Here is a 27,026-nt window from a genome sequence, read left to right on the forward strand (position 1 = left end):
TAGAGTTGTGATGTCCCATCAAACAGTTGTGACAATTGCACTTACAGAGAAAGTTAAGACTGTTTTCGAAAAATGAGCCAAAGTGATTGAGAAAACTGTCACCGCCACTTCAACTTGAACTACTTTCAGCATTTCAACTGTTTTAAATGCAAATTTCCTAGTAAAAATGTTTGTGTCAAAATTGGTAATGAAGATGTATCTCAATGTATCTCTCTGTCTCTTTTATTTTTGCTTAAAAAAGGATTGTTGCTAAGAGATGGCTTGAAGATAAAGTAAAAAAATATATAATTTATAAAACAAAACAATTAAATAAAAGGAACAATAAGTCCCCACCCCTTTTGCAATTCTAACCTACAACAGTGCAGGTAAATAAAAAGCTGCCCTGGAGGGAGACAGAGATGGAGAGAGGAGAGGGTTTGTAGACAGAGAGCCAATGAGAGAGAGGGAGGTTGGGAGTGTGTATGTGCGCGCAAACACACAGAGAGAGAGAGAGAGAGAGGGAGAGAGAGAGAGAGAGAGAGAGAGAGAGAGAGAGAGTGGTTTCTACTGTTGACCTGTCACGCACAATATTTAGCATGAAGTCCCCCCCCCCTCTGTATAGTGTGTGTGTGGATCCAGCCTCAATCCTCCACAGCCTTCATGCCTTCATGTCTGACAGCACCACTGAGGGAACAAGAAGAAGAAGAAGAAGGAAACTGACCGACTGAAGCTTTTTTCTGACTTTCTAACGCACGAGGGAACTTTTCGTCCATGTCACCAGCAGACCTGAGACCAGGACACCCATCAGGACACCCATCAGGACACCCATCAGCCTGTAGACAAGCGATCTGCCTTTTCCACGGATTAATTTAACCACACCGGGGATCCCATGTAAGTGAAAAAGAAACGCACTTTTCTCTGTCGTCTCTCCGTTGTTTTTAAATCTGGTGTCTGGAGTTCATCCATCCAGCTGCGCTTTTTCTTTTTCCCATTTGTGCGTAAAAGTTGATCAGATCCAGCCGAGATGGAGCCGAAGCAGATAGGGGCCTCATTAACTCTCTTCTATAAAGTACAGTCTGAAGCTTTTTCCATTAACATCATTAAGTACCAAAAAAATAAGCTTTTTAATGGTTGTGGATATGGCTTGAAACAAATAGAAAAAGGACAAATTGAGCAGCAGGAGTTGCCTTTTAGGTGCGCGTCCACGGAGCACTTTAGTATTATTATTATTATTATTATTATTATTAATAATAATAATAATAATAATAATAATAATAATAATAATAATGATGAGTGTATTGCATTTTCCATTCAGACAAAGTGATCAACGTGATTATAAATTCCTAAAAAAATATTTTAAACTCTTAATTCAAAGAGCAAAACCCGCTAAAGGCTTCCGCTAAATGTTTAATAGGTTTAATTACTAACATTATTTATTGGCTACCGCTGTGTGTTCGCTATATTCTAAAAATCGTCCTGCAGACAGAGACAGTTTATGGAGCTATTTGGGTGAAGCAGCGCTTCCACTCCCCAAAAAGAGCCCCAGTATTATACATATAATACTAGTTATTCTGATAAAACTAGTATTATTCTGATAATACTAGTTTTATTCTGATAAAAGTAGTTTTACATCTGAACATCGATGTTTAGAGCTGCTATGTTGTCTCCAAAATGCTAAGACTTCGCAGAAGAGGACGTTGTGAAATATTTGGGAGGTCAAAAATATTTGGAGATGTGGAGGAAATTGATAGGTGGCAGGTGACTCCCGGGGGCCACAGGAGACCGAAAAACAAAGCTGTACACACACACACACACACACACACACCCCCCCCACACACACACACACACACACGCAAACATTATGACCAGACAATTTCAGGTTTTTAACCATTTAATATTTAAGAGTGACTATTCTTTCTTATAATATAATAATAATAATAATAATAATAATAATAATAATAATAATAATAATAATAGCCTAACAATAATAATAATAATAACAATAATAATAATAATAACAATAATAATAATAAAATGATGTAAAATTAAAGTCAACTTACTAGTTTTTCCGGAGCTTTTAAACAGCATCTCACAGTCTTCCTCGGCGGATGGATATTTTGTAAATGTGTATATTTGGTTCAATATTGATTTTTAAAAAATAGTTCCTTATTGCACCCGGCCTGTTGTGAGACCGAGGCTCATAAACACTGTGAAACCTGGATTCTATTCTGCTTTATACTCGTTTAAAATAAATACATGAGTAAAAAATACTGTAATTGTCGAAAAGTCAAAATAGAAACGTTAAATAAATAAATATTGGAGCCCACAATGCACGAGTATTATTTTATATTTAACAATATATAAAAAGGCTTAATCCGTATTTTTTAAGGTTTGAGCCACGGCTCCTTTAACTAAACTATCCTTTCGTTTTTGTTAAATGTTCTTTTTTGAAAAAAAGGAAAAAGAAAAAAAAAGAAAGAAAAATCAAAGGCCAGTCAGTCAGATTTGCTTTCTATAAATCACCGGGTTAGATTTGCTCTCCAGCAGCAGCAGGCCTTCAGTTAGGAGCCTCTTTTGCATCTGCTCCCAGGTCAGGACATATGAAAATAACATTTGTTTAATTGAAGTTCACGTTTGGCCTCAGGGTATAAATGTAAATCTTTCTCTCAGTGTTGCCACCCCGCCTGTGAGTGTGTGTGTGTGTGTGTGTGTGTGTGTGTGTGTGAAGGCCTCGGCAGCGCATCTATTACTCACTTCAAACATGTTGAACTTCATTCAGAACTATTATCTATAGTCATTATAACGAAGAAATCAAACGCTTTATTACTCTTAATAAGAGGCGGGAACTATCATTTGAGCTTAACCCGTAAAATGTGGACTAATTAAATCCCCACAATAATAAGAAGACGTTTAAAACAGACCAGAATGTGCAGCCCAAAATATATGCATTTACATTCAAAGCGGTAGTCGTGATATTTAATTTCTATTTATTTAATTATTTTAAAACTATAAACTGCAATCTTAACGATTCACATTCCCCTAATATTATCGCCTAAAATTATAAAATAAAAATATAATAAAATCGACAATCATCACATCATTGTTAGAAATATGATCCCTACACTCATTTCAATCATTTCCTACACATTATACACTGATAAATATATATATTTTTGGTGCACCGAAATAAATGATTGCTATGGAAAGTGTGCGTGTTAATTACTGCGGTGGACTGGTATTGTGTGTGTGTGTGTGTGTGTGTGTGAAGTGATTGTGCAGCAGGCCTCCTCGGCCTCGCTCCTTCTCTCATATGCAAATGTGTGTTAGAGGAGGGCGCAAATTAACATCTACAAACATTGGACTGAAATTCCATCTGCCGCCTCTTCGAGGAGGCCCTTAATAAGTTCTCAGACAGCAAAGTGACACACATCTTAATCAACTCTTAATCCCGGGAATTAATTCTCGACGCGTTTATGAATAATTCCCGGGCTAATGCGCGCACTCCGTGGAAAATGCGAGCAGTCTGCTGCGCGCACTGCCAGATGGACCCGGCAATCTCCCCCAAAAATGAGAGGATTTTAGCTCCCATTCTTCATTTTTTTTTTTTTATTATATTATCATCACCAGATATATATTTTAATGAGATGGGTGTCTGCTTATGCAAACTGCAGACTCTCATCTTGCTGCTGATTGGAGTCCATTTGTGATTGCCAGCAGTAAGAGAGTCCCATACTAGAGAGGTAGAGAGGTGGCTGCTTCAGGGCCGCAAGGGCTCCAGGAAATAGACTGGGCCTTTTTTTTTTTCAAAAGATGAAAACAGGGTAAAAAAAGGTAACCAAAAGAGCTCGGGATTATTTTAGATTTTTCATAAAGCTCACTGAGGAGTTGGCTCCTCACAGTGGGATGTGTTCAGCATCATCATCATCAGCACAGCCTCCCTGGAAGCATCAGAATGGCTCAGTGATCCATCTGACTGTCAGCTACTGAGGCCTCAGCATGCTTGTTAGCTCAGTGATAGCTTGTTGGCCATATTGAGCTCAGAGGGGGGGGGGTCCTGATTTTGGAAATATAATCTTGTGGTGCCCATGATTTGTGTGTGTGTGTGTGTGTTTGGGTGGGGGTGGGGGTGGGGTTAGGGTAGGGTACTGACACCTTGTTCTGCTTGCATCACCTGCACGCCCCCTCAGTGCCAATCCAAGCCAGCCTCTCAGCACCACACTGACTCCAGGCCCGTCTGTCCATCCATCCATCACTGCCACGGTGGATTTAGCCCTCCGGACTGGCTCACATTTATAATTCTGACCAAAATACTGGACCTTGCTAATACTAGACCTGGGCTCTGCCTTTCACAAAGGGGGACAGCTGTTGCTCTGTCAGGCCAGAGTACCCTGACTGACCTGGGACCGCTTTGATTTTAACAGCCAGAGAAACACACATCTACAGCAAAGGTAACGCTGCCTCAAGCAAAAATGACTACTTTTTTTGAATTCTAAAGAGTTAAATTTAACATAGAAGCTGCTTGTGTGTTGACTTCATCTCTTGTTGTGTTTTGCTGTACACGTTCGTGCTGAGTTGTTCTACTTTCAACGGAGGGAAAGCTCAGTTTTAGCTCGTTCAGGAGGACATGAAACAGCTTGACCTTTCTTGAAAGAATCCTACAGCAAAAGGTGATAGCAAGCTGATCGCTTAAATGTTTGCCAGATCTGTAATTTGCCTGTAACATTTTAACACGGCAGGTTGTGAACACGGTGCTACGGCTCTATCAGATGGTGAACACGGTGCTACGGCTCTATCAGACGAGGCTCTTGAAATGTCAGATCAGGGTTGTTTGAAAAACACAAAAGGAGACAAATGTGAGATTCTCGTTCAACCATATAAGTACTTACAGAAAAGCCGGCTTTAATTCAAATAGTAGGTCACATTTATCGAGTCATTCAACTAAACAAAAGGAAAAAAAACAATATTTGCGCAGCCATGAACAAGAGGGGAATCTGATCTTTCTGACCCACAAATTCATATCAGAGGCTCATTAATCTAAAGCCACAACACAGAGGCCGTGTGCTGACCGAGGTAATCTCTCTACTGGGAGACTTGACCTTATCCTTAGTCTCGCATCTCTTTTCCCAGGGATGCGGGGACGGCCTCCGGCCGACCAGCAGAATACCCATTTTCCTGTCTCCTATAATCTTTTGTGAAACGCTCCGATCATTCTCACGGACGCCAAATAAAAAACAGATGCAAGTCTTTCTTTAAAGTCTCTGGAAAATGTTGCTTGTTTTAGCTGTGACAAAATGTGAACTGTGCCATCAGGCGACATTTTGAAAGGTCGAGGCGTTTGTTTGTCTGGCCCGGAATAAGACGGCAGATGTGTTTGATAGAAGAAAATGTGGACTCACCTATCGGATGTCACAGATATCCAGCGGTAATAAGGTGCTAAACCTTTAATCAGAATATGCAGGTTGGCTTTAGTGCAGCATTATGTTGCTTTGTCAGCGACTGACACAATGTTAAGTGAGGCTGAGGAAGAGTTGGAGAGAAAGCTAATGGCTTACAGTGATGACACTGTTCTTTTTTGTTTGCCAAATTTCAAATCATTGAAACCAGAAGAACATGGGAACAAAACGACAAAGCAACCTCTCTTTGATTATTCTAGTTAGTAAACAGTCTCTGGAAGTCTCCCTTCTGGTCTGGATTTCCTTTAAAAACTGTATTTTCCTTCATATCTGTTTTCATATCTAGTATGTCGCTCTGTAATGATTTTGTTATGAAATTGATCCGAGTTGGTGTTTCTGCTCCTCGTGTCTGCTAAACACCGTGCTCATGTTCTCAGGATTGTGTTTGGAATTTTGGATGTTTTAATGAGAGGGATGCACCGATACCGGATTGGATACCGGGCCGATGCTGACTCATATATCTTGATCAGGTATATCGGTGACGATGGGGGCCGATAAATTCAATTCTATGTTTATATACTATCTACATTATATACTGGAATTTTAATTTAAGTTTTGACTAACCCTTGTAATTCCTGCTAATTTTGAAGACTTTTTTGCCAAGTTGTTGGTGTACGATTTATTATTTTAATAATAAATAACAATCCAGTAAATTTATATTTATGTATTTATTTGTTACATTTTCTTTTACAAAGTTACGAAAGCAATTTTGAAGTCAAGCCTGATGTTGCCTTACACATAAAAGAATGATCCCAGTGAGGCATACGGCTTATTAATGAATTAAACGCTGGTATCAGATCGGTACTCGGTATCGGCCGATACCCAAAGCCCAGGTATCGGTATATCGGGACTGAAAAAGTTGGATTGGTGCATCCCTACTTAATGACCTGAAGAGGAGATTACATTCTGCAGTTGTGTACACAGATAACACATTGATTCTGAAACCTTTTGGACTAAAAAACTTGCATTTAGACAACAGAAGTTAAATTAGATTCAAATATAATAGAAAATATATAATGTTCAAAGAGCGCAGATGGAAATACAGTCATTTCAACTGTTTCAAATGGGAACAGTGAGTCTGGTTCAAGAGTTCAACCAAGTCGTACAATGTGATGTTGTGATGGCGATGCCATGCCATGCTCCCCCCCCACGAGGCTTCACATTTAGCAGAAGTCACATGTGACTGGCACACAAAGGACTGACATGGTGTCCGGCAGAGTGCATGCAGGGAAACACGGAGGCCAAGAGAGGAGAAGAGGAGAGGAGAGGAGAAGATAGGAGGAGAGGAGAGGAGAGGGGGTAGTGCCATATACAGTATACGCCCCCCCCCCCCCAGAAAAGCTCAATTTGCTGCTTGTGAAGCTCGTCTAACCACAGCGGCGACTCCATCCAGAGGCTGGCAGCAGCCACACAGTCAACAGGGATGGTTAAACCCTCAGCTCAGACTCACTGTTTGACTTTCAGGGATGAGGTTTATCGCCTCCTTAAATCTTTGATGACATGGATTCATTGTAGTCTACAGCAGCCTTAAGACTTTGCCTCTGTACCTGTAAACTTTCGGTTTTACTCGCCAGTGTCCTGGGAAACGCAAGGCAAACACAAAAAGGAGGGTAAACAGTAACAACCATGCTGAGTTTAGGCGGGCTGAGCTCTTCCCTTTACGCCTGCTGCATCCCTTTTTATTCCTCTGAATACCTGTTTCCTACATTTCAAGTAGTGGTTTGTCCCTTAAGTCTAATACAGCTGAATAACGTCTAAATGTGACATCATGAGCAAAACCTTTGATCAAACTTGTGAAGTAAATATTATGCTTATTTTTGACTTTCTGAGTATTGAAATAATCCCAGACATCTTTCAACTAGGACGGTGTGAATGTCCCCCCTCACACACACACTTACATTTCCAAGGTGTTAACTGCTCTCAGATAAATAAACCACCAGCTATTTTTGGGCCTCCACTGAGCGTGCAGTAGTTCTACCTCACCGGCTAGAATTTGTCTTGGAAATGTCATCATGTATTTTACAGCAATAACTCTCTGGCTCTCCCCACGTAGCCCGAAATAGAGTCAATTCAGGGCAGCTCTCGTTATAGCCGCTTATGTCAGGCTCATATAAAGGGATCGGGATTACAACCAAGCAGGGGGGTGAATGGAAAGATCAAAGAGGAAATAGAAACAGAAGGCACAGCCAAATTAAACAAATACACACAAGCCCACATCACACGGAGTATATACTGATATAAATACATTGATATTTTACCCCCCCAATAGGAAAGGAGTGAAAATAGGACCTATGTTTGGGAGGGACATGGTGTTCTTCAACCAAAAAAACTACAGAAAAAATGCATTTACATCAATAAAAGAAGAAATCAGGACAAAAGAATTAGAAATGCTTTGTTTCTTTGATAAAGACTGTTGCTGTGTCTGCATCTTGCGCTGTCATTTTAGAATATCAACCGAACATTAAAAGATTTTTACCCAAAAAAAACAAGTATAGGCCACAGGAAATGGCAGAACTTTTTAAGGCTTTCTGTCACTTCTGACAAACTCAGTGAAAACCGTCCCATCATCCCCAATGAGAGGCTTATAGGGCAGTCTGGATGTAATGTGATGCATTAGAGGTAAAAAACAAAACACTTGTTTCTAAAGCTTTTTGCTGTGTTATAGATGAGGGTGTCAATTCATATATTAACTCCTCTCTTCTTCCCTCATCTGGATTATGGCAACTGGATGGGAGATTTTAACCCAAAGAGTGGGGGACATAAAGAGGACATGGTCCTCCTGCATGCTCAGCCTGCAGTGATCCTGGTGGAGAAGATCACCTGCTGTGTTGTGTTGTGTTGGATAATGATCAGTGTTCAGCTGGTCTGAGGCCTACTTTAAAAAAGAAAGATATTCAGGTCATTCAGGAAACCTAGACACACGGTAGGAATAGTGACAGAGCAGACCAGGTTCATATAGAATAATATAAATTATAGAAATATTAGGTGAGTAAATCAAAAATGGTCTGAAATATTACAGAAAATACAACATGTTGATATTAACGTGTTGGAACTTTATATTATGCAATTACAATGTTATTTTGACAGGGTGGGGTAGGGGGGTTAAAGTTGGATGTTGTGACATCATCATATAATTATGATATCAATATAAATGAAATGTATTAAATGATCTTCCTCGTGGATGGACATCGGCTGCATTTACACGATTAAACGATGATGTTGTTGGTCATGAAGGTGAAGCCTGACGGTCTTTCTGTGTCTCTGTGTCTCTCTCTGTCTTTAGAAGCTGGTGATGGATTTCAACCTGCTGACGGACAGTGAAGCCCGCAGCCCGGCGCTGTCGCTCTCTGACTCCGGGACTCCGCAGCACGACCAGGGATGTAAAGGCCAGGACACCAGCGGTCAGTCAACTACACCCACCACCACCACAGCCTGTCTGTCCGTCTGTCTCTCTGTCTGTCTGGACAGATGTTACTATACTACACGGAGCTCTCCCGGTGCACCACTGGATCAAAGCACGTGATCTCGAAAGTGAAAGAAAATGCTCAGAACATCCCGTGCACGCAGAAACATGAAGGCTCATCATGCAATAGAAACGACAACGAAACACTATATAATAATAATGATAATAATAATAATAAGAGGAGGAAGAAGAATACCCTATAATAATACTAATACTAATACTAATACTGATAATTATAATAAGAGGAAGATGAAGAATACCCTATAATAATAATAATAATAACAATAATAATAATAATAATAAAAATAGGGATGAAGAAGAAGAATACCCTAAAATAATAATGATAATAAGAGGAAGAAGAAGATTACCCTATAACAATAATAATAATAATAATAATAATAATAATAATAATAATAATAATAATAAGAGGAAGAGGAAGAAGAACAACAAGAATATCCTACAATAATAATAATAATAATAATAATAGTAATAATAATAATAATACCGAGAGAAGCCTCCATATTTCTGCCCAATAGCTTCAGCTACATTATGAATGCAAATTGTCTCCAAAACCAACAGACAGTAATTATGTAGTGCTTTAATAATGTCCTCCGTGTTTGTGCATGCTGGCTGGATCAGACCGAGGTTTACCGGGAGATATTCCCGCCTCTCCCGCCATCCACCTCAGAGTCTTAGCTTCAGCTCGAGCGCAGTTTAGAAGAGTGCCGCGGGCCGCAGCTGACACGCTGTATTATAATAATAACATAAACGCTTTGGACTTTCAATAATGAAATTAATTGCAAAGGAGCGAAAGCTGTTTCTCCTGAGAGCATCAGACTTGATTTGTTTCAGCACACTTTAAAATCCACATTTAATAATCTCTATCTGATGGTCTACAGACAATTATTATTTTTAATTAAATTAAATTATATTATTTTTATTGCAAGACAAAAGACAATACATAAACAGAACAACAAGAGGACGATAGGAACAGCAGTTAACACATTTCTGCCATATAGGATGAGAGAAGCAGGTGATGTCTGTCTGTGTGTGTGTGTGTGTGTGTGTGTTTGTGTGTGTGTGTGTGCGTGTGAGTATAGGGTGGATATACTGTATGGAGAGAGGAGAGAAAAATAATACATTTAATAAGTAGCAAAGGTAGCTAACTAAGGGAAAGCATAGGGAAGGAAATAACTAACTACATAAATAAATGAGCATAATTAATTGTAAACTAAATCTTTAAAATCCACATTTAATAATCTCTATCTGATGGTCTATAGGCAATCCAATGATCTGTATTTACTCATCCACAAAATAAATAAAATGGAAGGTGATTTAAAGGCAACATGGTCATCAGCACATTTCTACCAGGACTGAGAGAAACAACTAAATTAATTATGTTTTGAAATAATAACTCTAGGTCCACTATAGCTTTTTTCATCAGGGTTTTGTTGTCATGATCACGTGATAACAGGTGGTCATACATAGGTAATCACATATAAATGCTGACTGTTGATTGGTGGAATGTTAACTTTATACTCTGGTGTTAAAAACTGCTGTTATAGGCTCCATAAACTGGTCCCAGTATGATCAACACATGACAAATAATCACCTGGATGGAGTTTCTCTCTGACATCTCCATATAGTGTGTAACATGTTAACCCAGCCACCCAGCTATATCTATCTAGTGGTGTGTGTGTGTGTGTGTGTGTGTGTGTGTTTATGTGTGCGTAACCCAATCTAATTGCTAAACTGTGTGTGGTTAGAAATCCAGTCCTAACAAACTGTCAAACACAAACTATTTGGGAGAGAAATGTGGTGTAAAATGCTGCGGTGTAGTATCTCCTGCTGCTGCTGCAGCCGTCTTCTTCAGGAGGACTCGTGCTCGTACTCATTTAGGCCTAGAGAGAAAATGTACCTATTTGCTGTCTGTAAACTCTCTGCTGCTGTTTTATAGGGCCTAAAATGTCAAAGTGATTATATGAAAAAGGCCCAGATGGTGTGTGTTAGCATAGGAAAAGAGGAACAGGAATCCTCTATTGCCATACACTATTTCAGTTGCATTTCTTTTGCATTGACACAAGGAATTGGGAAAAAAAATCTGCTGATGATGTATTATTATTGTAAATAATGCAATTATAATTTTTTTCTACTTCTGTGAAAATCTAAATCTAATTTACATGTTTTATTAATCAGATATTAATCACAACAAAAGCCTATAATAACAATAACAATACAATTTGATATCATATTCATCTAATAATAGGATGAAAGATTCTTAGTCTTATGTCTAAATTTGACTAATTAAAGCCCCACCCTCCAAAAAATAAATACAAATTAAATAAATAAATAAATAAATAAATACATAAATAAATAAATAAATACATAAATAAATAAATAAATACATTTATTTAAATTTTTAAATAAAATAAGTTTATTTGTTATAACATTCCAGCAAATAGTCACGTCCCGGTGATTGCACCATGACTATATTGAGTACGTTTTCTCCACTAGTCCTGAATGATCCTTTTTTAAAAAGATGAAAATACTTCTTACACTTCATTGTTGGTGTTTGTTCTCCTTTATAATGAACACAAAATACCACCTAAAATCTGGACTGGTGTTGTGATGAAGTATAATGTGGCTGCCACGCCTTATACCACACCGAACTGACGCCCATGCCACAGGCACAGACATGGCTTCTATCACAGTGTGTCTCTTTATAATCAGCTTCCTCTCTGAAAAAAAAGGTGCAGCTCCTGTAAAGACTGGCTTTGGTTTTAACCCCTGACAGCAAATTTGTCGGACTGCTTTTAAAAGCTCTGACTACTATGTGATAGTCCATTTGTACCTTTTTATTTCTGGGAATATATTCTGAGTTTAGCTGTTTTCCAGAAAGTAAAAGCCTCTCGTCGTTGTTGTCTCTGAGAAGCTGACCTGGAACAGCTCTGTCGTGTCGGCACATTATCAGTCACATTGCTCCTATTGTTGGTCAGCGCCCCCACTCTAAAAAGGTCTGCCCTTTCCTCAGTATTGTGTTATAGACTTTGGCCTTAAGTGACAGCTTACCCAGTGTCAGTTTACTGCCAGATAACAGCCTCTGCCTGGCCCTTATTGGTTTTGCCGGCGGCCCTGTGGAGCCTCTTTTTAAACCCCGCTGATTATTTCGAACTGCTCCGAGAGCTAAGCCCTCGCCAAACAGAGCCCAACTTGCCCCAGTCACAAAAGCCTGATCCGCGGGATTAGCTGGCCAACTAATTTCACTTCTTTCTGTGAGGTCCTCAAAATGTGGGAGTCAGATCTGGCAGAGAGAGAAGCCCCGGCAGACATAACATGGATGTGTGGTCCTTTAAAACTCACCGCGCTTGGGGGCCAAATGCAATCACTCACTGGCCCCGCACGTCTCCGAACGTAACGCAGTGTTTGGAATCATTCGGTCTCGGCGGTGTCACACCCATGCTTGTCATTTTCCAGCCTGTGGGATGGAGGGATTCCAGATGATGTTTGATAGGATATCCAGTCAGCTTCAGCAGGGATTGGATAATGCTGATGCAATCCAGGCTGAAAGGTGTCACAATAATGTTTCACAGATACACGATGTGTTGATATACTTTTGTTCTTCATAGTTCAAGAAGTATGAAGGAATATTCATATCTTTGGTTTAAATTAATTCCTTTCAGCATGTCTCTCCAGGGAAATTTCCACAACAACAATTCTAAACTCCACCGAACTTTATCTATTCTATTTTCTACAACTAAGTACATTTAAATACAAATACCATAGTTAAGTAAAACAAAGTTGAGGTACTTTACTTTATACTTCCATTTGATGCTACCGTATCCTTCTACTCCACGGCATTTCAGAGTGAAATATTGACAGGAATACTAACTAGTTACTTTGCAGTTTACATATAGCAAACATTGTGTATGATCAACTCAAAAATTCTGTATTTGTATAGATCAAAATCAAACTACCCGGCTTTATAAAAAATGTGTTCAAATTAGTGCTGTGCTGCTTAGTGCTGTTTATACACAATCAAATATTATTAATAATAGTCCAATGAGATATATATATATATATCTATATATATATAGATATATATATATAAATAAATAAATGATGCAGACGCCAAGTGTCTCAGAACACCGTTTTCTCTGTTTTAGTTATAATCCCAATTTTGGGTAAGTGAGGTGAGATGGATTACAAATAGGTCAAAGCATCTTAGATTTCTCTGTTTAATCCTGTAAGCATCACTTAAGGATATTACACAGTCAAATAATGGCAACACCTGCTTTATTACCCAGTCTCGAGGAGGGGCCCTGGATTAAAATCTACTTTTATTACCTTTTTAAAATGCAGTGTGTACATGGTGCATACTAATAAATACATTTGTGCTTAGTTACATACATGTGTGAGGGTCAGTAGGTGCCCACAGCTCCTTTTCCTTTCCCTGAGTGTATAATATGACAATGAACTGATGATCAGTCTGTGGTTGCAACATATTGATTTCTCCTGCACATCCTCACCACTCTCAAAACACTATCTTAAGTATTCCACGTCTACAGATGTCTACAATCTTTAAATGAGCCAGTGATGCACTGTTTTCATGTTATTCTGTCTCTCTCCTGAGCTATACACCTCCCAGTGTCCTAATGAAACCCGTCTTCTTTCTGTTGGGTGTGCAGACACAGAGAAATCCCACCAGAACCAGCTGGATGAGTCCAGCGCCGAGGACGGCTCCCTGAAGAAGAAGCAGCGGCGGCAGAGGACTCACTTCACCAGCCAGCAGCTCCAGGAGCTGGAGGCGACCTTTCAGAGAAACCGCTACCCCGACATGAGCACCAGAGAGGAGATCGCAGTGTGGACCAACCTCACCGAGGCACGGGTCAGGGTGAGTACACACAGAGTTTTGTTACAGCAGCTGGTTTCCCTGATAAGGTCCTCCTCTCTGAAGGCGTGCTAATCAGCCAAGTGAAGTATTTGGTTAGAATGAAAGCCGAGTGGAGCTTTTCTCTCGCATCATCTTGTGGGCAAAGGTGGCACATTTGTAGAGCACAGAGCCTTTTAAAGGGATAGTCTGGGTGTTTCCTCAGTGGGGTTGTATGAGGTACTTCTCCATAGTCAGTGTATTACCTGCAGTAGAGGAGATTGGAGTACCGACAGCAAAATGGATTTTAGCCACCTAAAAGAAAGGCTCACCTAAACAAATCTATTTCAGTTCAAGTGCAGCTATATCTAGAATATTTTTTGATGACGAACTGAACTGAAATTGAAACTATCTGCACTCCCTTCAAAGTAGCCAGACCATAGGCATATATACGTAGACGCCACATTGCATCCTGGATCGTACGTGGGCGCCATATTGGACAGGGCAAGACTGACCTGAAAACACATACAAGTGAACGGGGGAGCTGCCGTTTTTCTGGATAAAAAGCACTATAACGTCTACATTTCTCAACCGATTTCAACGAGTTGTTTTATATTCAAACGTTTCAAAACTAACATCAAGAACTTAAAATCGATTCTAAAGCGAACTGGAAGCCAACGGAGCGAGTAAAATACGGGGGTAATGTGTTCACGTCTGCAAGCGTTAGTTAAAAAGCGAGCAGCGGCCTTTTGCACAAGTTGGAGGCACGCGAGGAAAGACTGGTTGAGACCAACATACAGTGCATTACAATAATCAAGTCTCGAGCTAATAAAAGTGTGAATCGCCATCTCAAGATGGTGCCGATTGAGGAAGGGCTTTACTCTAGCCAGAAGACAAAGCTGGAAAAAGCTTGTTTTAACAACAGAGTCAATCTATTTATCAAATTTCAAACAGCTCATGTAACTGCAGGGAAAATATATGATACCTATATTGTTAGAAAATACAAGAAAAAAACAAAGTTCATGTAGGTGCAATGTTTTATTCCCTTATAGCAAAGCTTCAGTTCACACATGAAACCCAAATGTCAACGGTGGCGCAGAGTTCGCCCACACCCAGGGGTTTGGTCTTTGTAGCTATATGGAGCAGGAGGACACACATTCTGATGGATGACAATACAATCCCTGGCCTGCCATACAAGTAATGGATCAAATTAATGTTGGCTGGATGAAAGGTCACATAGCGCACACTCTTGGTTGTTATTTAGAAAGGACAACAGACTACACTATGGTCCGGGCACTAATATCTATCAGTGGCCTTTCTGAGCCCGACACATGCCCGAAACACTTCACCTGTCAGCTTGATTCATGAGATTTGTCAGCGAGCATGTTGTTAATCATAAGCTGCAGACTGATGGGACATATTGATAACCGAGGGGTCTAGTGATAGAGGGTGTTGTGTGCTCTACAGTCTGCTAATGTGTGATGTGAGCTAGCGGAGCAGAAGACAGAGTTAGATTAGCTCTGAGAATATCTCGTGAATGTTCAGTGGAAGTTTGTGCAGAAATAAACGCTGCAGCTCCTCCAGACCAACAGAGGTTTCCTGGCGGCTGAGTGGAGTGACGGGGGTTAACTACGGAGTGAGTAACGTTATCGACTCCGGCCCCAAGCAGGAAAAGTTGATAGAGTTTGTCCGTTCTGGGCTACTGTAGAAACATGGCGGACTCAGTGGAGAGGACCAACTCCCTCTGTAGATATAAACGGCTCATTCGAAAGTAACGGAAACACGATTCTTATATCAGGTGATTACACACTAAAGAAAACATACTCATTAATAATGTATTCCATTTCTGCTGATAGATCACCCTAATTGTTGAAAATGATGAAAAATGTGACTTTCAGAGACTTTGTTTCCTGCCTTTTGGTGACTTTCAAAGAATGAAAATAACAAAAAAATAAGGAGGCTGCACTGCAACAGCATTTTTATGTTAAACTTTTAATTTTATCTTTAATTCTCAGGAAAGAAAACGGACTAATTTGCCCCTCTGCTGTGAACTTGGCATGTGAATCTCTGGCATAAACTAATATTCATCTGTTTTTATTTATTTCTTGCCCCTGCTTGAGTATTTCTTTAGTTCTCTCCATGTCTCTCACTCACTGAAGGCCCTTTCAGACACAACGTGACAACGGCACCACTGCGCTCTGAAACATTATTATTTCCAACGGCTTGCGTCACGCCACAACGGCGTTTCACTAAGTTGAGCAAAGCCCAACTTTGGGCGTTTGCACTCTGTGGCGAGCACAGCTCAAACATGAGCTCAAACTGCGCTGTGTCGCGAGCATAGACTGCTCTCTTCCGCTGGGAAACGACATTTGGTGTAGCTCTATTGTCGTCCAGATTATACAAGCTGTACAGCGCCAGAAACAGGTTGAGATAACAAAAAGGAAAAACTAGTGTGAAAATTTGTGATAAATTAGGAGAAATACAGGAGAATTGTGACCGAATTGTGACCGGGAGTCTCCCAGGAAAATCGGGAGTATGACAATGAATCAAATGACTATAATGTGAAAGATATTACTCGTATGGACAAACCCACAGTGGATAAACTCACTTTACACTATCTGTCCAGCAAACAGACAAAGCTAACGACTAGCTGGTAAAATTGCCGTAATAGCTGTCGTAAATTTTAGACATTTACGGCAGCTGCATGCACTACTTTTCAAGCCATTTGATAATAGAATGCCTAAAAATCTGTTCATCAATTGGGGAAAACATGATAGTTGCCAAGGGAAACATCAGGCTGTATAACCTCCATCTTATTTTGTATCTAATTGTTCTCCTACTGTCTTCATCATTCTGAAACCAGAGGTCTGTACTATGAACCAGGATTTGGGGTTAGCGAGGTAACTTCAAGTTTAACCCTTCGAGGGTTTTCAGTCCTACGACGGTGGATCACTTCTTACCGGGGTAGATCGTTACCATGGTAACTTATGCTGAACACTTAACCTGCTCCGGAGCAGGTTATGTTCCAGATAAGAGATCAACTCGTATGAAAGCACCTCCTACTGACCAATCAGAGCTCTGTGAGCAGATTGTATGATAATATTACACAAAGACAAAGAAGTTGAACTCATAATCCAGGCTAAAAACAACACAGTTTAAACTGACAAATGCAGGAAGGACAGCTGGCTGTATTCTGTGGGTATTTACCGCTTTGAACTATGTTTTTAGATTTATTTTTTTACTTGATCTCAAGTCTGTTTCACACCACCTGACAGGGGGACGCAGCTGAAAGAAGGGTGAAATCTTCCTACACGCCACATTGCTGTTAAAGGGCGTAATGAGGTGTGGTCTATTCATCCAGTATACTCTGAAAGGCTTTTATAATATCTAGCCGACTATGTCTGACTTTTGAGAATTCTGGTAAATTAATAAGTCTGTTAATTTACACATTCATACATCGTCAGTTTTTTTCTTTTGCCAGCTGTCCTTCCTGCATTTTGCAGCTTCAACTGTGTTAATTTTAGTGGATTATGTGTTTAACTTCTTCGTGTTTGTCTAATATTATAGCTCTGTATTTGTAAAATGTGCCGCTCTGCTGACAGTAGACTTGTCTGTGTTTGTGATTGGTCATATGCTGTAAACCCCGCCCCTTTCATGTGAACGTGTTCATAGCCAGAAACCCTGGGTTGATTTACCGAGTTGATAACCAGCGTCGCAGGACCGCTTAGAGGGATCTGGGTTGATAACGAGAAGATACCCTGGGTATGTTGAACTCGCTTCGTATTACAGGCCTCTGAACACAACAAATGTTGAGGATGACTCATTTTCACTCCTGCCACCTTAAAAGAGGCCAAACTTCCGTTACTCTATGTAAATGTCACTGCTACTTCCTGCATTGGCGCTGAACATTTAGACTGGACATTATTCCAACAGAGACTGGACTGACCATTTGACCATTTCACAGAAGACAAAGATAAATGTGGTTGCACTCGAGCCAGTGAATAACCTTGACATTCAGCCTTTTACGCAAACCTTCTAACAGCATTGCCTCCGAGTCACGGTAAAGATTGGGTAGCTTCTGTCGCCTGCCGTGGGGGTTTCCCCTGCTGTCACTGAGTGGGATGGAAAACTCACAGTCATGCACTTTATACTCATATTAATGGTCAACAGCATTCTGTTACAATAATAACAGAGGATTGGATGATACGCAGCATGTATGCCAAGGGGGTCAGAGACTCGGCCGAGCAGCAACGCAGGAAAAAGGCCAGTAAACGTTTCACGAGGATTAAAGAGATAAAAGATGTGAAATGATCTGATGTGAAACGAATAGATGACCTGCTGTCAGATACTGTATTTGTATCCACAAGTGAAAGGTTTCTGATTCAGAGCAAAAGTTTGTCCACAACTTCACACTAAGAGGAACTCGGCACAGTTTTCATTTCTAAAAAAATCTCTCAATTTAGATTTTCCACTAAAGCTTTAATCCGACTCACATCCTCCAAATATAGGACCATAAAATGACAAAATGTGAAGATTGCCCTTCCCTGACATTTCTTTCATTGGGATTTCACAATTCAAATAAGTCAATGATTAGTTTTAATAAGCCTTGCCTAATATGACTGTTTGATGATACACTTCAACTTACTTTCTGGGATCATTATGTCTTTCCAAAAATTCTGGATACATACGCACACAATATTACTGAAAGTGTCTGAGAGGGGCTGGGATACTCCGACGAGATGGGGTTTTTACAATTAGACTTTATTGACTCCTGACACTTTCTGATAGTTAAGGAAGAAGTCATTTGGAAATAACTTCTTCAGTCAGTCTATTCTTTCCTTTTAGTCTTTATTATAGGTGAAGCTCTGAAAACACCTCGTGCCTTATAATCGACAAGTGGGCAAAATGATCAGTGACTGGCTGTGTGTCGGTCATTTTACTGCCGTCTGTCAACTTTGAAATGAATCCTCCCAGCAGCGTGCGCAGTATATATATACGTATATATATACGTATATATGTATATATGTATATAAAGTAACGTTTTAGTTTTTTGTATCTAAAGTTACACATGGTACGATGTTTTTAAAAGGCTGATAAAGCTACAGATATTTTGTAGACACAGTGGCTTTAAAGTAGACCCTTTTTTTTTGGACCAAGAATTACATAAAAGAATAAATATTAAAGTTCAAGTCTAAAGTAGTGTGTGTGTACTGAATGAGTCGCCACAATTACAGTTTAACCCTTGACAGATATACTGCTGGATTCTGGATACTGTACAGATCTGGGGAAGCAGCCACATCACTACAACCAGGAAAAAATGCTGAACTTTAATATTTATATATCTATACAACCAATGTGTTTATGATTTAATTAAGAGCAAACATTTTTTTTATCTAGCTCTTTTCGTTGCTAATTTTGCTCTCAAAGTGCACCAGATTGAACCATTTCACTTTAAAATGTAGCTACTAAAGGGGTAGGGTAAATATTTCTGTATTTTTTCATATTGCAATAAATGTAGCAGAAAAAATATTGCAATGTCACTTTTTTTTCAACATCGTGCAGCCCTAATTTGTACATTAATAAGAAGGTAGCACAGCATTTTATTTTAATGTGAAAATATATATCAGAATAATCATGATTAACATTTTGGCCCTACAACACACACACATTTAGTCATGCATATTTTGTGTTTTTGAGAAAAACTTTATTTTGGGGCTTTAAGGGAAGTATCAGGGTTCAAAGAGAGTTCAACAAATGGACTGTACACTAAAATGATTTTTCTTCTTTTGGCTTCCGTAGGTGTGGTTCAAGAACCGCCGTGCCAAGTGGAGAAAGCGGGAGAGGAACCAGCAGGCGGAGTTATGCAAAAACGGCTTTGGTGCCCAGTTCAATGGACTCATGCAGCCCTACGATGACATGTACACAGGCTACTCCTACAACAACTGGGCCACCAAGAGCCTAGCCAGCAGCCCGCTCTCCGCCAAGAGCTTCCCATTCTTTAACTCAATGAATGTAAGCCCCCTATCATCCCAGCCCATGTTCTCCTCCCCCAGCTCCATCCCCTCCATGAACATGGCCTCTAGCATGGTGCCCTCAGCGGTGGCCGGGGTTCCCACCACGGGGCTCAACAACCTGGGCAACCTCAACAACCTCAACAGCCCGACGGCGCTCAACTCGGTAGCCGTGACTGCGGCCACGTGCCCCTACGCCACCACGGCCAGCCCCTACATGTACAGAGACACCTGCAACTCCAGCCTGGCCAGCCTGCGGCTCAAGGCCAAGCAGCACACCAACTTCGCTTATCCGGCAGTGCAGAACCCCGTGTCCAACCTGAGCCCCTGCCAATACGCTGTCGACCGGCCGGTATGAAGAAGAAGCTCCGATGACGACCCCTGACCCCCACTGACCAGCTGTAAGTCCACAATTACCCCACTTCACATCTCTTCGGCTCCATCTCTCAGCTGCCAGATGTGCTGCAGACTGGCAGATCGTGCTCCGACGGTACACAATGAGAATAATCTCCGAAACTGACACAACAAACAGACGTGCCCAGATGGACCACCGCGCTTCAAAAGGAATTCTTTCCAGTTTGTGAGACTTTGTCATTGAACTGACCAACTGCTTCAAAGGATTTATAAAGATTATAACCATTATCATTTTTTCCTTCTTTTTGAACTGCATGATTAGAGTAAATATAGTAACCAGAGTAAATAAAACATGGATGCTTCAACTGGACTGGTGGTCAACATCTTGGCCAAAAAAACATCGAATGCGATCTTCGCTATAGTGTCGCAGGAAAAGGGACCTGTGGTTTGCGGGAGAAAATGGAGGATGTATATAATGGACTTTCTTGTTTTGTATGTGACAAAAAAATATATGAAAACGTACTTTAAAGATGAGAAAAAGCATGTTCTTCAAAAGCAAAAGGCCCTAGGTTTATGTACTATGAGCACATCCTTTAGGAACTTTAAACTTTGTTGTGAATTCCTCTCGCCTTTGGAAGGTCATAGGTCAAAGGTCAGCTCGGACGGGGCAAGAGGAGGGCAGTCCTGGAAAGTGAACACAACCTCCAGCGGTCAAACACAAAAACAACAATTTACTCACGTACCAGAATATCAGCGAGATTTGTCAAGTAAAAACTCTAAAAAGCCATTGAGTATATAGATTTGTGTGGTGTTATACAAAGGGAGTCCATGACTGTAAAAAAATGTATGTAAGAGTGCAGTTGTCATAACAAAAAAAAACAAGCTTTTTTTTTTCCTGGTGTAGCCTGCTTTGTCTCATTAAAGAACCGATTAAAAGATCAGTTTTTATCAACTACAAATGGGCTTTGACATCGAACGGAACAGTTCATATCTCTGATCTAAAGCTTATGGCTAGTTGAGTGACACAGCGCCAAAACAGAATGTCCTCACAACAATGAGCACAACGCCATGGAAACCCAGACTCACTTCCATGGCAACCCAGATGCGACGACGAAAGCGAGTTGTAGGCTGGAGGGGAGATATAGATGTTCCTGATGGCTGCTCACTGATACGTTTGACCTACACTCCCGAGTGGTAACCGCAGGCTATCCAGTAACACAGCAGGAATTCACAGAAGCCGCGGCTGAAGCGGGGCCAGGATTACATAAGGGCCTCAAGGAGCGAGGTGTCCCAGCGGAGTCACAAACGCGGGGTTAGCAGCCCATCAATCCCCATCAGCCCCCTGCAACTGTTTATTGCTCGGACATTTCCTCTTTTTTTTTTTTTTTTTACGCAGGTAAAGTCACATTTTTAATCACAGAGCTTCTCTTACATATCTTTCATGAGGGTGGAAACATCTCAACATTTAGACCACTCAACACTGACATTCTGCCGCTAATAATTCTACTACTACTGCTTATACTACTGCTCTCAAAATATCTTTTAAAAACAGTTGTTATTAAAATGTTCTTATAGGAAGCAAGTGATTAAAACTTGTACACATCATTGTTTAGAGAGAACAAAAACCTTTCAAAAGTAAGTGTAAATGTTTTGGCGTATCAAATACGTTGAAAACAAACCATACATTGGCTGTTAAAGTGGCAGTAGGCAGAATGTTTTTGGCATCATTGCGCAAAAAATCCATAATAACCTTTCAGCATATTGTAATTCAGGTGTTCTGAGAAATAACTAGACTTCTGCACCTCCTCATGGCTCTGTTTTTCAAAAATCTAGCCTGTGACGGGAGACTTTGACCAATCACAGGTCATTTCAGAGCGAGAGAGCGTTCCTATTGGCTGTGCTCTGGCTGGTGGGCGGGGCTTGGTATTTCCTCAACTTGATCTCAACATGGCTGCCGGGTCACAAACTTTCTCATTTTACAGCTAAACAGTTCACTACAAGATGTTTCTGAAAACATTTGAGGAGAGAAATAGGCATTACAGTAACAGAATATTGATTCATATTTGATCAGCGCTGCCTAGTTTGACTGTTTGGTCGGAGTTTGCGAGTGATTGACAGCCAGCTCTCATAGACGGCAGCTGGACGGCAGACTCCAGATCAGCTCTGACTGCTTGTTTTCCCTCGGTCAGTGAAATCTTGCAGATGTCATTAGGCGCACCGGAGGACACCGGAGGCACATGATTATTTCAGATTACCTGTCTCATGCACTACTGTCAGCATATAGTGACCGTTTTATAAAAATAACTTTTTTTTAAATTAGATTTGCTACATTTCTACCCACCGCTGCTTCAACTCGAGGTCCACTTACTAGCTTCAAATTAAATTGTGAGGCAAAAAAATTTATGCAATATAATTTTTTGATTGAATAACACAGAAAAATCTCTGTTATTATCTACATGGAATATACCGGTAACATAATAATCCTAACTTTTTCTGTTGCATTTGTTTTCGGGGTTTGTGTGTTTTTGACTTTGCCTCATTGCTGTTAATATATTTGTTATGGCTTTTTGCAGCACACGTTTTTTTTTTTTTTTCCTTTGCAGGCCATTGTCGGCCACTGTAAAAAGGCACATTACAAAATAGAGCATTTTCATGAATTTATGTGAAAATCAAACAGATTAAAACAAACAAAAACATTCTGCATTAAAATAAAAATCTGATAACTGTCACTATTTTTCCTACATAATTACTTCATAATTACACAGTTCTCTCCAGCAAAATAATTGTTAAATTGGCCAATATGAAAGTCTAAATGTTGTCTCAAAGCCCCGCCCCATCTTGCTTCTGGTTGAGAAATACAAAATACGAAAGGATGAATACAGGGTCTAAAAATACTTAAAGCTGCAGTGGGTATAATGGCACAAATATGATTAAAAAAAGTACTTTTTTTATAAAATGAAATGAAAAAAATCATGTGCCTCTGTGTCCTCCGGTGTCCTCCGGTGTCCTCCGGTGTCCTCCGGTGTCCTCCGGTGTCCTCCGGTGCTCCTAATGGAATCTCCAAGATTTCACAGATGAAAACAAGCAACCAGAGCTGATCTGGAGTCTGCCGTCCAGCTGCCGACTATGAGAGCCGGCTGTCAATCACTCGCAAACTCCAATCAAACGGTCAAACTAGGCAGCGCTGATCAAATATGAATAAATATTCTGTTACTGTTTGGATGTAAAATGAGAAAGTTTGTGACGGCAGCCATGTTGAGATCTGTTGAGGAAATGCCAAGCACCGCCCACCAGCTGGTGAACAGCCGATAGGAACGCTCTCTCTCTCTGAAATGACCTGTGATTGGCCAAAGTCTCCCATCATGGGCTAGTTATCTCTCAGAACACTTGAATTACAATATGCTGAAAGGTTATTATGGATTTTTTTCCCAATGATGTCCAAACCCTTCTGCTAACTGAAGCTTTAACTTCATAATGTAAACCTCCTGTAAGAGAAGGAAATGAGCTCAGTGTCCTCAGTGGCAGCTGGCCCTGTTGAAGCCAGAGAGACTGAATCTTAGAGCAGAGCAGTGGCCTGCTGCTAATAAAACAGTAGACCTCACCTGTGTTCTAAAGCCACACTACTTATATACTCTCAGCAGGTTTTGAGTCTGTAGTGTGTTCACACCAGAAAAGTGACAAAATTCAGTCAGTGTATACTAAAAAACACTTGGCGGCGAGACAGCTCCAAAAGTTTTGCATTTTCTCTGGGATATTTAACCCTCTGAGACCCACAATAGACCCATTTTTGTCTTTTTTTAGGGGGGTACAGGGGGTATTTAGGAGGAGATAGCAGGTCAACAGTAGATGTCACATAAAAGTGGTGTACATCATCTGAAAGCTGGGAACCTGATTAATTTGAGACGCAGCTCAGCACTGTGTGTCAAGTTGTCAAATAATTAATTAAAATAAATTGTCCCTTATAGGACTTAGAACATTATGGTAGAAGTATATGATGTCCATCCCCATGCTCTATTATGTCTCATAAGTTGTTGCAGCAATTTCTGGACTGATACCATTTGTTACACAGATTTGGTGCTAAATTTAAAAAAAGTTTACCACTCAAGAATTGATCAGAAATGATCAATAATCCCTCCAAAATACCACATTAAGACACCAAGACCTTGAGGAACACCAGAGAAAAAGCCATGCTGTGATTTAGGATAAAAAACTTTTGACATTTGGAGATTTCTGCAAGAATGGCATTTTTCGGCGTTTACATGGCGAGCTCTTCTACTCAGAAACCCCCTTATTGTCAATCTAGCTAGTAAAGCCATCCATCCTCTGAACGCTCTAGGTCTCTAGTTTGTGGCTTTTAAGTTTCATGAGGCTGTGATTATCCTAGAGGTCACCACAGGTCATTTTATAAGGTGAGGTCAGGTTTCAAAAAATGGTTTCACTACAATGAAATGGCTCCTATGGGGCCTAACATAATCACACATGAATACAGTTGGGCTCATTGGATCCACAAGAGTCTCAGCTTTACAGTGATCCAATTTATGTAATTCCAAGACTGGTTAGGGACCCCAGTATGCAGAAATATTCAGATACACCATTTTAGAATAGGAGACAATAACACATTTATACTGCATTCAAAAAACTGCATGTGATTATCATAAAGTGGGCATGTCTGTAAAGAGGAGACTGGTGGGTACCCATAGAACCCACTTTCATTCACATATCTTGAGGTCAGAGGTCAAGAGACCTTGCTACTGGTCTACTAAAGACGCACATATTGCTATTAAGTATGTTGATTTCTTGTATACAGCAAAAACAGCATACTATACTATAGTATATGTCTATAAATAATATGGAATATGACAGCAGTTGTGTCTCCAGTTTTGCTGATTGTCATGTTTTAAAATCAGTTGAAGGATAATATGCTCCTCCAGCAGACGGAGGGCATTTTTAACCCAATATAGATAAACACTCATGGTTGGAAATGCACATTTCAGTGGTCTAACAACATGGTTGTGTGGAGTCAATCAAAATTAAAATTCCATGTCATATCCATGATAGATGTTACTGAGCAGAAATATGAACAATCAGAAAAAGGCCAAGTCAACCACATAAATTGATGTATCAATAAAGAAATTCCAGTTCAAATGTTTTCGGGCTTTAGATGAGATGTATTAGACACAGAGTGACAGTGTGTTATTGTAACAAATAAACCCTCAGAGAGAGAGAGAGACAGAGAGAGAGAGTGTAAAACAGGCGGCGAGGAGCTTTCCAAATCAACTTGCTGATCCGACAGCAGCGATTCTCCTGGCGGACCAGAGACACAAACCTATTTTGTGGAGTGAGGTGAAGCGGTCACAGTATGTGCTCTTCACTGCCACACCACTCTAAAGAATCAATATTCCACCGGAGGGGAGATGTGTGCCGGTCCCTGATGTTTACTCACAGTGCAAAAACTACAGCAAGCGAGGAGAGAGAGAGCGCAGGCCGTGGTCTGGAAAAAAATACAGAGGCAGGATGGGAAGTTCTAACGATTCCCTCAGAGAATAGAGAGCAGACAAGACAAAATAACAGACGGAGGAATTAGAGGTACATGCGTGGTTCTATAGGACACCAGGTCTGTTGGTCAATTGTTTTAATTGGACCTCATATTTCAGGAATTAGTGGCACTTATTTCTTTCTTTTCTTGATTTCTTTCTTTACAAAAAATTAATGTGAACACCCCCTAGGAATGTGTTCAATATCGAATGAGTATTAACTACATATGACCTTAAGACTATTAAAATTGTGTGACATCATGTCATTTCATTTGAAAAAGTAATACATGCAAAACATACAGGAGTATAACAATAATTCATTGTATACAGCAAACACAGTTTTCTTTATGTCTGTGCCCAAAGTGAAAAAAATATATACAAATGTACACATATAATTTCATAGGGCCACACCAATATATTAACATACTATAAAAATCTATAAGCTAAAGCGAGGTAATAATTGCTTTTAATAAATAAAGAATTAATAAATGTTTATATCTTCTCTATAAAATGACATGCCACTTATAAGTGCCTAACCACGTTGAGGTGCAAATAATTTCAAACCTTGAGGCTACATTATAATTATTCCAATTGTCTAATTGTTTACAGCATTAACAGTATGATTGTGGGTATGGAAATAGGTCAAATTCCAAAAATAGCAAGGCATATATGCATGATATCAGGTAATAACGGTAATAAACCCTCCAATCATTTCATTCAGCCTGATGTAGTGATTGGACGGGCTACCTGTCTGTCTACCTACCTGTCTACTATCCTACTTACCTGTCTACCTACCTACCTGTCTGCCAACCAGTGTACCTACCTACCTGTTTACTTACCTGTCTACCTACCTACCGGTCTACCAACCTGTCTACCTACCTACCTACCTACCTACCTACCTACCTACCTACCTACCTACCTACCTACCTACCTACATGTCTACCTACCTACCGGTCTACCAACCTGTCTACCTACCTACCTACCTACCTACATGTCTACCTACCTACCGGTCTACCAACCTGTCTACCTACCTACCTACCTACCTACACGTCTACCTACCTACCGGTCTACCAACCTGTCTACCTACCTACCTACCTGTCTACCAGCCTGTCTACCAACTTACCTACCTGTCTACCTACCTACCTACCTGTCTACCAGCCTGTCTACCAACCTGTCTACCTACCTGTCTACCTACCTGTCTACCTGCCTGTCTACCTACCTGTCTACTTACCTACCTGTCTACATACTTACCTACCTGTCTCCTTGCCTGTCTACCTACCTACCTACCTACCTACCTGTCCTACTTACCTGTCTACCTACCTACCTGTCTACCTATACCTGTCTACCTGCATGCACTCATTGTGC

At 40.3% G+C, this 27,026-nt stretch overlaps 1 protein-coding gene across 2 annotated transcripts; it reads left to right on the forward strand.

Moving 5' to 3' along the window:
* The first annotated feature begins 500 nt into the window (after window positions 1-500).
* Window positions 501-21,026, forward strand: pitx3 (paired-like homeodomain 3). 2 transcript variants are annotated; one of them, XM_074645624.1, is made up of 4 exons: window positions 501-870; window positions 8,716-8,833; window positions 13,581-13,786; window positions 19,562-21,026. In XM_074645624.1, the coding sequence occupies exons 2-4, from the start codon at window positions 8,725-8,727 to the stop codon at window positions 20,129-20,131; spliced, it is 885 nt and encodes a 294-aa protein (XP_074501725.1). In that variant the 5' UTR covers window positions 501-870; window positions 8,716-8,724; the 3' UTR covers window positions 20,132-21,026. The 2 variants fall into 2 exon arrangements, with proteins under 2 accessions (XP_074501725.1, XP_074501726.1); XM_074645625.1 differs by lacking the exon at window positions 501-870 and adding an exon at window positions 4,199-4,427.
* Window positions 21,027-27,026: the final 6,000 nt, after the last annotated feature.

Source organism: Sebastes fasciatus, chromosome 9 (assembly GCF_043250625.1).
Source record: "Sebastes fasciatus isolate fSebFas1 chromosome 9, fSebFas1.pri, whole genome shotgun sequence".
NCBI lineage: Eukaryota > Metazoa > Chordata > Actinopteri > Perciformes > Sebastidae > Sebastes > Sebastes fasciatus.